Source organism: Chanodichthys erythropterus, chromosome 13 (genome assembly GCF_024489055.1).
Source record: "Chanodichthys erythropterus isolate Z2021 chromosome 13, ASM2448905v1, whole genome shotgun sequence".
Lineage (NCBI taxonomy): Eukaryota > Metazoa > Chordata > Actinopteri > Cypriniformes > Xenocyprididae > Chanodichthys > Chanodichthys erythropterus.
Window position 1 is genome coordinate 45,141,692 of NC_090233.1, and position 12,239 is coordinate 45,153,930.

A 12,239-nucleotide genomic window follows, 5' to 3' on the forward strand; every position below is an offset into this window, starting at 1 on the left:
GCAGGTGAATTCGTAATTGAGTTGACCAATGAAATTGTAGTAAATGTAAATGTAGTAAGATAGGGATAGTAAAAGACAAAATTCAGTATACGCCTTACTGATGAGGTAGGCAAGTTCGGTCCTAGAGAGTTGCTGTCCTGCTGAGTTTGGCTCCAACCTTAATCAAACATACCTGAACAAGCTCTTCAGGATTACTAAGGCTATAGGCAGCTGGAGGTTTTTTTTTTCAGGGTTGGAGCTAAACTTTGCAGGACAGCGGCTCTCTAGGACCAAACTTGCCTACCCCTGGACTAGCAAAATGAACTCAGAATATAAATGCATTTTCCCAGAGAAAACCATTATAAAAAAAAAACAAAAAAAAAAAACAGAAAAAATACCCATTTAGTGCTTTGCATTAATGTTCTGGGCTCATCTGCTCACCTGTATATAGTATACATCATCAACAAGGTGAATACTGAATTTGATCTTTTAATATCACTCTTTTAGTACATTAAGGCACTTTACTGTAAGTATTTTTCATGTTAACGTTTTAGAATGTCCTGCTGTTTTTAGTGATTTAAATTCTGCAACAAGTGCTGTATACAGAAGTCTGTAATCTATGAATATTTTGCCCTCCAGGTCTCTACACCAGTGACATGACTGAAAACTATGAATTGGGCTGCTGAAAATTTCATGTATACACAGTGATTTCACTTTTAGTTTTTTTTTAGTTTTTTTTAGTAGTCTTATAATATGTCTTTACATATTAAGCTGGGATATAGGAAAAATACTTTAATGTTGAAAATTACACACAGCACCTCTAAACTATGGCAATATCTACTACTCATTTTTTTTTATGCTTTGATGGATATTATGCAGCCCTCATTATTTTGAAACATAATCAACACAAATACTATTATCAAACTGTATATCATTAGCACACTGTATTGCTCAGTGTTTTCACTGTGCTTAATATTGAGGTCTGCAATGATGTATGTTGTTGCATAGCAGTCTGTATCATAACTACTAGCAGGCACTTCTTGAGTTGGAGGCTCGAAGTGCCAGGCTGGCAATAGACTTCACCACGCAGGTGGAGGCTCGGTGGCAGGCGCCGGCACTAGCCATGTAGTTGGAGGCTAACCGGTGTAGCCGTTTGCTCCCAAAAGTGTTATAATGGCCAGGCATAACCAGGTCAATCTCCTCTTTATCGACCATCTCTACCAGCCTTTCGCAGCTACAGATGTAGTCGCTGATCCTGCTGTAGGGAAGCCAATCAATCATGGAACCATCATAGACCACGTCTCCACTGAACAGCATCTTGTTCTCCTTGTCATGGAGACAAATGCTGCCTCTGGAATGGCCCGGCATGTGGAGAACAGTAAGTTGCCGGTCCCCAAGGTTGATAACGTCACCTGGGAACATAAGGAGGAGGAAGAAAGAAAATGTGGAATGCGGGAACTGGATATTGTCACTGCATTGCAGCACTGACACAGCAGAAGCTGTATTGACTTATGCACAAGTTATGAAACAGAGAGGCATTTGTAACATATGTTATGAACACGTAATGATTAGGCCTAGTTTATTATTACTAAAGCTAAGATCTATTGGTCCAAAAATGTTGAGTTACATTTAATAACACCCTTTCACAAGTGTTAGAGCAAATATGTGTGTGGATATGAGTGGATATAGTAACACATATGGTATGTTTATTATAAATAATTCAGGATTCACACAATTTTTTTGTACTGAATTTTCATTACTTTTACAGTCAATTATTGTATATAACTTGTTATTTCTACTGCACTCACAAAGAGCATTTTCTTAATGATGATATATTTTCAGCTGAGCATAACTATAAAAAAAAAAAAAAAGTCACTATTAAATAAATAAATGCATGCATACAATACAATGCAATACTGACTATAGACCTAAAAATCACACCTTTTAAAGGTTTTCCAGGACCATGGGAACCCTAACTCTAGCTATACAGTCTATGGGTCACCTCAACATCTGAAGTGAAAGAATAATTTTTTCACTGACAAACATCTATTCATCTGCAGTTCAACTCACTGCATAGTAGTCCATTCACTGAGAATAATGGGGAGGAGGTCATGTGTGGTTTGCTCAGGGCTTTACTCTGATTCTGCTGGGTTTCTGCCAATGGTCCACTATAATGGTGTATCTCCACCATCAGGGAAATTATAAAGCCACATTAGACAGTGAGCTTGGTTTTCACTAACCACTGACATATCTCTGGTGAGTCTATCTGATTTGTTTCGATCTTTCTCTAGCTCTTCAAAGATATTAAGCATGGTTGCCCAGAATGAAGTCATGCAATGCAGCACATTTTTTTCTACTGTTTTTTTTTTTTTTTTTTTTTTATGTGTGTGTGTGTGTGTGTGTGTGTGTGTTATATATATATATATATATATATATATATATATATATATATATATACATATACATACATATGAAAGGGCTGTCAAACGATTAATCGCATACAAAATAAAAGTTTGAGTTTGCCTAATATATGTGGGTGTACTGTGCATAATTATTAAGTATATATAAATACAAACGCATTCATGAATATATTTGAGAAATATGTATTTTATATATGTGTGTATATATATATATATATATATATATATATATATATATATATATATATATATATATATATATATATATATACACTATATATAAATTAAAAATATTTTGTACATTACATATTTCTCTTAAATATATACATTAATTTGTGTGTATTTATATATACATATTAATTACACACTGTACTCACACATATATCATGCAAACTCTAACTTTTATTTTGCATGTGATTAATCGCGATTAATTGTTTGACAGCCCTAATTTATTAAAATATATATATATATATATATATATATATATATATATATATATATATATAAATAAATATATATAATATATATATATATATATATATATATATATATATATATTATAAACTATTACACACACACATTATATATATATATATATATAAAATATTATATAATATTATATACTAGATATATTGTATATATAGATAGATAGATAGATAGATAGATAGATAGATAGATAGATAGATAGATAGATAGATAGATAGATAGATAGATAGATAGATAGAATCCCACCTTCTTGTAATATATGGGTTGGCGTAACCGCCTTCACTCTGTACTGTCTTGCTCGCCATCCAGGCGCTGGATCCTCCACGATCTCGCGGTCAGATAACCATGTCACGGTCTCAAAGTTGTCACCGTTGGCCAGAGCATCCACCTCCGCCTTGTGCACGCCCACCTGTTGAAACTGATGCAGTCCACCCGAATGATCAAAATGCACATGCGTGCCGATGGCTAACAGCGGGTTCTTGCGCTTCGAATCGTCCCCTAGCAGCCCTTTGCTATGGATGTATTCAGGCAGACTCCGTAAACCCAGTCCGGTATCTATGACGACGTCCTGATGGGACCCGCGTATGAGCCAGATATTCGCCCTGTTCCCCGATTCATAAAAACGCTCCTGGATCCAAAACACCCCATTTTCCAGCGACTTATGCGCGTACCAGTCAGTCGCAGACATCCCAAATACATTCAAGAGGTTATTATTGCATACAAGGACAAATGTATGGCTGTTAACCTATAATTTTGGTTTTAAATCTAGCTGCTTCAGCCGCAGAAAAGACGCTGACACCCTGTTCCGCAAGCGTAGAACGTCACCGAGCTTATTGATATGACGCGCTGGAGAATCGGAATACCATTGGTCAAAGCGGAAATAGGCGCCACCCAAGTAATACATATTAATAATATAAAGCAAGCGCCTCATTTATTTTCGTCTAAATGCTGAACAAGGTAAGCAGCTGCCCCTTAAATAATTGGTCCTGCAATGCGACCGCATGCTCAGTGGTGTAGTTTTAAAGAAATAGTGCATGTTGTCATCATTTACTCACCCACAACTCGTTTTCTTTCTTGCGCAAAGGGGAGCTTAACGAGCAACTCTCCAAACAATTAAAGTGGATCTTCATTTTAAACGCCATGCTCCAAAAACACACACCCCAAAAAAGTAATCCATACGATAAAATTCCAACTTAATTGGAGTTATAATATAGCTTTGAGTAATAAACAGACTAACTGTCCAAAGATAATCTTCCTCCAGTGCAGTTTACTATTAAAACATAAGTAGCAATGGCGTTCAATTAAAAATGGAGCGTTTTAGGCTTAACGTCACTGACGCCAAAAGCCATTGGTTTTCGCGTGTCATGTGACCTATCGCGACGCAATTTGTTTGAAACGACAGCGGGATTTCTAAGAACGACGGCAATTTTTTTGCCCAACTAATATTTCATCAGATCTTTATACACCCAAACAATTTTAGGAATATTTGACTGACCAAAATGGCAGGAAAGGGCAGAGGTATAGCAGCATTCACCTTTAACATTGAGACCCTGGGCCTCACCAGAGGGTCCATGCCTGAAACCCAGGGAGGGCCGACTCCACTCTTCCCAGTGAGTTATTCTGAACCTTTTTGTTTTCTTCTTAAATAGATATTGTTTTCCACTGACATTTAAAATGTGCTTCAGTAATATTAGATCATTACCCAGAACATCCTTACTTTTTTTTCTTCAGTTGTAAAGACATGCATCACACCAACTATGACATAACTGTATCTTTTACAGAAAACTGAATATAAACCAGGGCCTTTGAAAGCTGGAGAAGATGAAGACTACATGAGAGCTTTGAAACAAGAGATGAGAGGACGAATGAAAGACCTCCCTTTTAACATAAAACCCCACTCAGGAAAGGGAGGTGAGTGGTAGCCTTTATTTAATTTTAGTAACATATAATACCTAATGCTTCCTACTAGGTGTCTTATGATTTCTGAGATAATCATATTGTAAAAGTAGATGAGCACTGGGGCAATATTGTGTTTTAACACTGACCAAGACATTAAATCTATTTAACCCTAAGTTTAAGTGAAATAATATAACTGATTAGGGATATTTTAACCTTTAAAATTATTATTGTATTTTAACTGTTTTGATTCAAGTAAGAAATGTCAGAACATTTTAGAGGTTAAATGGATTTTATCTACTATTTTAAAGTGTTTGCCAGTGTGCTCACCAGTATAATTCACAGATGTGGAGAGGTACAAGGAAAAATACACAAAGGAAATAAAAAAAATTGAAGATGAAGATTGGACACCAGGTATTACAGGAATCACTTATGAGTACAATTTAAATTGGTTGATTTCAGATAAATTATAGACTTGATTTGTAGATTGGAACCGTCTTCCAAAGGAGCTAAAGCCACAGAAGAAGACAATTAAGAAGAAAAAGGGTAATTTCAATAAATGCAGAATCCCTCTCTAAACAAACTACAATTTGTAAATGACCTGTACACAACTTTAATATGTACAGATTATAAGAAATTCCCAAAGATCTCGAGTAAGGACAAGAAGGAAGTGCTGAGTAAACTGGATGTGAGTTCATGCTATATTCATTACATTAAACTGCTTCACTATTCTTATTTTTCATCTTGTTTCGCTGCAGACAGATATATTTGGATTGAGCTGTTGTTTCACTTGTGCTTGTTTCTCAGGAACTTGAGAAGAAGGGAGATGTAAAATCAGATGAGGATGAGGAGAAGGGAGAGAAGAAAGATGGTGAGGAAGGGGAGGAAGAAGAAATTGAAGGAGAATATGATGATGAAGAGCTTGAAGAGGTAAAAGATTTTACTAATAACAATATTCCAGGTTAAATACAATTTTCATCAACAGCATCTGTAGCATGCTGTACACCACCACAGAAATTAATTTAAACTTCAGTAAAACTTTGACACTTAAATATTGCTTGCTTAAGAATGAGACTGGTGTGATATTATCACTATAGACATCGTCACAGTTACGTCACTTGCAGCTGCGCTCGCATTGCGAAAAATAGCGGTAACAAGTGGAGGAAAATGTGCAAAATCCACAGAATAAGAGAAAAATGTTTTGTTGTGCAAAAAAAAAATATATATAGTCTTAATTTTTATATAATACCGTCATTGAAGGCACCCTTTGAAGCTAAATGGAGATGTTTATGTTGCAAGTCACAGCCTGGACTGATGAAACCTGCAATGATTAGTCTACCATTAAAGCATAAATTTGATGTAAACAGTAAGTGTACATAATATTCACATATGCAGTTCATATGGGACATATAGAAGTTACAGCATGAAATATTTAAACCTATAGCATTTTATTATACTTTTAAACAACCTATAACATTTTTATTTCACAATTGACTTTTTTCTTACATTTGCATGTTTATATCTCCCCGTTCAGACTTTATAAATCACAATTGTGAGTTTTTATCATAATTCTCAGGGGGGAAAAAGTCAGTTGTGGGATAAACTTGCAATTCTGATTCTGATTCTGATTCTTCTAAAGCTCTTTCTGATTCTGAGGAAAAAAGACAGAATAACGACTATATCTCACAGTTCTGTTTTTCCTTCAAATAAATGTGATATAAACTCAGATTTGTTAGTCAGAATTGAGATATAGATTCAAAATTAACTTTTTTTTTTTTAATTTTTATTCTTTTATTCTGTGGCTTCCATAGACTGCTACTGCAGAACTGTCATTTTCTGCCACCGCAAAAAACATCATCTGTTCGCAAACACAAAATTGGTCTATTAAATTTGTCTCTGCAAAGAGATCTGGGAAATGTTGTAAAACTTCTTTGTGCATGATTTTTTTCTTTGTCTTGTTCATCAGTTTGTAAAAGTAAAAACAGTTCTAAAAACAGTCTGTGCTAAATGTTCTTATTTGTTAATATCTGTGTCCTAAGCACCTTCCAGCAACAATTCAGGTGTTTTTTGTTTGTTCTGTGGTAAACAGCAGCATAATATAAATGCTGTTTATAGAGCTTATGGTTGCTTGAAAGTCCCTTTCAATATCTCTAGTATTTGTTTTAACCTAAAACATGTCATCAGTAAAGTGAACACTCCAGTACCTGGCTGCTGGCATATATTTAAAATGGTTTCAGTAACTAAGAAAACTATTTTGGTGCTACTGTTCTGACACATGTCTGAATGAAATAATTAATAGTGAATATGCTTACATGCTCTTGCCACTCAACTAAATTCCAGAATACTAAAAGCACTCAGTGATTGGACTTTTTTTTTTCCCACAGGAAAATGATTACATAGCAAATTACTTTGAAGATGGTGATGATTATGGGGGAGGAAGTGATGACAACATGGATGAAGCCACTTACTAGCAATAATAATAATAATAATAATAAAAAATAGCACTCATTAAAAAAGTATCATATAAGATAATTAAAGTGTATTAATATACACATACTATATAAAAGCACAAATTTAGTTGATATACTTCATGTTTTCCCAAGAGCACCGTGCTTTGTAGGTATAAAAATGAGATTCACTGAGTTATATAGATAAATGTCTAAACTGGTATAATTTAAGCTAAATGTTAATAAAATTAAAACGCTAAAAATAATTAGGAGATTCAGATACTAAAATATAATTCCTTTATTTTCAACCTGCATCTACAGTCTACAGGATGAAGGCACATACTGTTCAAAAGTCAATCACTGAACTCCATGTTTCATAGAAATTTTCACATCTTTGCTACTTGAATGGAATTGAGCACATGCGTGAATATTTTACAAATCATCCCTGTGCTCTTGCTAGAAGAAAACCAGGAAGCCATTATGGTTCCATTTAAGTTGTTTTTCTTAACAAGCAAAGTTTAAAAATTAAAACCAGCAACTTTATTATCATCAGTTGCAATACTGAATCTGGATTCTACATTTTCTAAAATAAATTAATGTGTTTATTTCCCTGACAACCAGACAGTGGCAGCAAATGTCTTAATGTATCATCTGTTTGCCATCAAGGCAAACTATGAGCTTAATAGAGGTACAGAGCTATACACTGGCTCATGAGTGACAGAAAAAAAAAAAACAACAAAACCAGCATCCAACTGTGCAAAATGCATCAAGGAAATATGTGGATAGGATTGGAATCATTTCTTGATTATTTGATCCTCTTTTTTTTTTTTAAAATGAGGTTTCGCTTATACCATCCATAAATGCCTCCAAATTAATTCCCCGGTGATCTAAGTGCCCCTTCACGTTTCCTTTTTGTGCTTCACAAAATGTTGCTGTTCAATAACAGGCTGTAGGTGCGAGTCTTGGTGATAGGCAGCATTGGCCCGTGGTAACCCAGGAGGCTCAGCGACGGCTGGCTGTGTTGGTCCAGGCCTGATCGAGTCTATGGTTGTGTGGTGACTAACATCTGCTTTCATCAAAACTTCATAGTACAACAGGTAAAAAACAGGTGTAACAATGCCCACAACCAACATGATGGCCACTGCGGTCCACCATCTCATTCCCCAGTCAGCCCCATAATACGGGTCTTTCTTTTGGGCCGGTCTGCGTTCCGGGTCTCCCAACAGCGGCTGCTCCAGCGAGGACACCACCTCGCTCAGGCTGCTCCTGGAAGGGGCAGATGACTTGACCAGAAGTTGAATGTCCTTGTCCTTCTCCTGCAAGAAGCACTCCACGCTGTCCACAGATGAGGAAGAGGATGAAGAGTCCAAGGAAGCTCCAGAAATCGGTATTTCTGTGATTCTGCGAGTGCTGCAGGGTGAGCTGCTTTTGTGGGGAGTGGTGTTGTGAGTTTCTGTGAATGAGCTGAACTTTCTCACAGGAATCCTTATGGATCGCAGAGCAAAGAAGTCCTGCTCAGTTAGAAGATTGTTGGCCCGCTTTATGTCTGCAACCTGAGAACAAACAAGAAATGAATTCAGTAAATTATATTTTGTGCAGCTATTAGGGGGCAAGACTGATTTACATTTTTACATGTCAGAACATTTAAGAAACAATGTAAAAATACAGAGCTGGATGTGTCCCCACAAAAAGATCAGGAATAGTTTTGGTTTTTCAGCAAATCATCATAACTTGTGCCGTTAATATGGAATTTAACTTGAGTGATTAGGTGTAACTATAGAGGGTATGCATCAATGTCACTTTCCCGCCGAAAGAGTGCTCCCTCAGCTGGACTGAGTGGCAAAAGAACCTGCTGCATGACTGGATTTAACAGGGGAAACTGCGAAAAAGAGAGTAAAACTAACGAATTACACTAAAGGTTGGAAATGAATGTGTTCCTTACAACTTGTCAAATAAACCTAATCCATGGATATTGACATGCAGCCAGGAGTCGTGTTTCCTGACATTTATATGTGCCTGATTTAGATGCCGGGGAAATGCATAAAGCAAATCTGCCTGTGAATATTTTATATAGCTACAATAAAGGTAGGTTTAAACACCCAATTATGCAGAATATAAGATGGAAAATATTTAATTGATGATGTCAACATAATATATAACAATACAATATATACGGTATGATTTTACCTCAAAATCCAACAATTTGACAAAATGATAACGGCAAAACATGTTTCTCTACTGGAGTCCATTTGTTTCTGTGAATTTCAGTGATCCATTTGATTCTTTTTTCTGTAGCTTTCGGCAGTTTTTAAATATATACCTGTACAGTCAGTCGCAAAGTTCTTTCCCGTTTTGGAAGCGTTTTGTGTGTTTTTCGCGACATTCATGCTGAAAACCAATGCTGCCGCTCAGTCTTTTGCCACTCAGTGGGCGTAACCACAGTCGTAACGGCCAACGGTGACGTCACGTGCATACCCTCTATAATACAAATTTTACACCAGATACTAACGTGGCTCATCCAATCAGAATTTAGAGTGGGAAACATCCATCATGTAATATCATTTTTGTTTTAAGACATTACACTTCATCATTTTCATTTTGGTCTATCTAGTTATTTTTTTTAATTCACTTAATTATAAAATAGATATAACCACTTGATTATTACAGTCATGATGAAATGGAAGTAGCGTCAGTAGATCTTTCGTATTGTAATGTACATACAAGTTTAGCAGATTACTGAAAGAAAAAAAAAGAAGGGCTGGGACATCCATTGGTTGTTGAATAGCTAGTAAATTGTGGACGTCACACTTAAAAGTGGAGGAAAATTAATCCAAAACATACAGAGAGAGGGTTTAAGAAAACTAAACAATTGGAGAAGTTAGGCATATGTAAAAAGAGAGAAGTTATGACATTTTGAAACATTTATAAAGGTGAAAAAAAGTAAAAATGAAACAGGAGAATTGTTCACAATAAGACCTATGACATGCATTTAGACAATTTTATTACATGTCAACTTAAAATAAACTATCCTTTATAAGATTTTGGTCATAAGTGATCTTACTGTAAACATACTGAAAGAAAAAAAGGAAGGGTACAACAAGAGAACCCTGACTTACCGTACAGAAATACTGCAGAGAAATACTGATCAGCGTATCTCCCTCTTTTATGTCCCTTATCAAGTATACAATATCGTCCTTGCGATCTGTAGATGTGCTGCTCCTGCGATGCCTCTCCCTTCCTCTGGAACGCAGCTCAAAAATCTCTCCATCCTCCTCTGAGTATTCAGTCTCTGAGTTGTTCCCAAAAGCGGACGTGTAACCACCTGTGGGTGGCTGCACTGTGGTTGCAAACTGGAAACCATTGTACTGGTTCCTTCCAGTCATTTTTCACTGTGAAAAGAACAAAAGGCTGATGAGTGTTACTGTTGGACATAGGTGTGCGTCACAGGTCACTGGATTCCTTTTTTACTGTGGCAGATTTTAAAAAAACTACGTAGTTGAGGTGTAAAAAAAAAAAAAAAGATGTGGGTGGATCTCTAGTAGACTACTGTAAACGCACAAAATGTGCTATGCCTTCTACAACAGCTGCTGATAAGACAAAATTCAACCTTGGCCAATGTTGACAGAAGCTATTTTAGGGATTTTCCTAGTCTTGAAAGTGCAAAAATATTAACTAGTGTCTCCTGTGAACTGCATTTCTTACGTGGCCCTGGCACCCGCAGGTAACGTTAGCGCTAACTAGCAGCTAACGTTACACATCTATTAGCATGTAAACATGACTTCACAGGACAAGACAAATTTTATTCAATAAACAAACAAACAATGAAACCTGACCAAACAGTGTTTAGTCACATGGAACAAACGCTAAATGGTTGTTTATCTAATAAAGCCACTTTATAAGGTTTACATATGTAGTAGCTAAGTAACGTTAGCATAGTTTAGCCAATGCTACGCAAAACATCAACTACAATATCGCCATCTGGAAAATAATCTTTTAGAATACAGAACTCTATAGCAGTTTCTGTAAGCATATCACTTTTTTTATTGTAATAATATGTAATATGTTGAAATCCTCATTGGTAAACAGGGTCAATGGTCTCGTGCTACTGATGCTAACCAAACTTTACATCAACAAACGGTGATTTGCTATCTAGCTCGATTTCAGATAATAAAACAACAGCGCTAATTAAAGCTTCTGTTTATCGATTTGCTGAAGTTTACCTGTGAAACGAGTATGGTCCGCTTGACTTTTAGTGGTTAGGCCATTCTCCAGTTTCGTCTATGTGCCTCATTACTTCTGCTGCTGAATTACTGGAAGACAGACGCCACGTCAACACAGAGATAGCGTGAGCACGCACTGACATCATCGACATCTCTCCCCGTCTCGATTACATCATTAGCATTAAAAAAAAAAAAAAAAAAAAAAAAATCATTAGCAGAATTCTTTATTATTATTATTATCATCCATCCATTTGTTTTCCATCTATATAACTTTGGTGCTCCTGTCCCCACTGTCGCCGTTGTTATGTCTGGGCCTTTTATATATATATAGGCCTACTATACATACATAACTCGCAGCCAGGTTTCAGTAAGGTAGTTTTTCCTGGTACAATTTCAGGTGTATGTCTGTATAATTGGAATATAAGGTGTCCATAAAGTATGTATAATTAGTAACAGAATGAATAATAAGTGTGTTCTGTTTCCACGTCATCTTGTGTGCAGTAGGCATGAGCCCCTCACTGCAGAACACTCTAGATCCAGGGGGCGGAGTCGGGTAGGTAAAGGTGGGAGGAGTTGGATCTTGTGATCTGCAGTGAAGATCATCTCTTTAGGAGCCAAAATTTTTAAACGCTCTCCCTCCTTTAGTGGACTTGGGTACAACCAGAAGCCCAGAGTTTTGTGATCTTAAAGAGCGTGAAGGATTGTAGGGCAATAGAAGACTGGTTAAGTACACAGGAGCTAAACCATTTAGAGCCTTATAGGTCAGTAGCAATACTTTATAGTCGATAGGT

The 12,239-nt window shown here is 36.3% G+C and overlaps 3 protein-coding genes across 3 annotated transcripts; 1 reads left to right on the plus strand and 2 right to left on the minus strand.

Moving 5' to 3' along the window:
- Positions 1 to 382: 382 nt before the first annotated feature.
- On the minus strand, positions 383 to 3,645 carry mblac2 (metallo-beta-lactamase domain containing 2). Its single transcript, XM_067408029.1, has 2 exons — positions 3,132 to 3,645; positions 383 to 1,391 (listed from the first exon to the last, which is right to left on the minus strand). The coding sequence occupies exons 1-2, from the start codon at positions 3,571 to 3,573 to the stop codon at positions 1,006 to 1,008; spliced, it is 828 nt and encodes a 275-aa protein (XP_067264130.1). The 5' UTR covers positions 3,574 to 3,645; the 3' UTR covers positions 383 to 1,005.
- Positions 3,646 to 4,381: 736 nt separating this feature from the next.
- polr3g (polymerase (RNA) III (DNA directed) polypeptide G) lies at positions 4,382 to 7,370 on the plus strand. Its single transcript, XM_067406566.1, has 7 exons — positions 4,382 to 4,495; positions 4,667 to 4,796; positions 5,127 to 5,195; positions 5,268 to 5,327; positions 5,408 to 5,469; positions 5,589 to 5,711; positions 7,166 to 7,370. Exons 1-7 carry the CDS (start codon positions 4,385 to 4,387, stop codon positions 7,250 to 7,252), a joined length of 642 nt encoding a protein of 213 aa, XP_067262667.1. The 5' UTR covers positions 4,382 to 4,384; the 3' UTR covers positions 7,253 to 7,370.
- A 138-nt stretch (positions 7,371 to 7,508) lies between these two features.
- Positions 7,509 to 11,574, minus strand: lysmd3 (LysM, putative peptidoglycan-binding, domain containing 3). The gene is made up of 3 exons (XM_067406565.1): positions 11,449 to 11,574; positions 10,345 to 10,617; positions 7,509 to 8,781 (listed from the first exon to the last, which is right to left on the minus strand). The coding sequence occupies exons 2-3, from the start codon at positions 10,609 to 10,611 to the stop codon at positions 8,128 to 8,130; spliced, it is 921 nt and encodes a 306-aa protein (XP_067262666.1). The 5' UTR covers positions 10,612 to 10,617; positions 11,449 to 11,574; the 3' UTR covers positions 7,509 to 8,127.
- Positions 11,575 to 12,239: the final 665 nt, after the last annotated feature.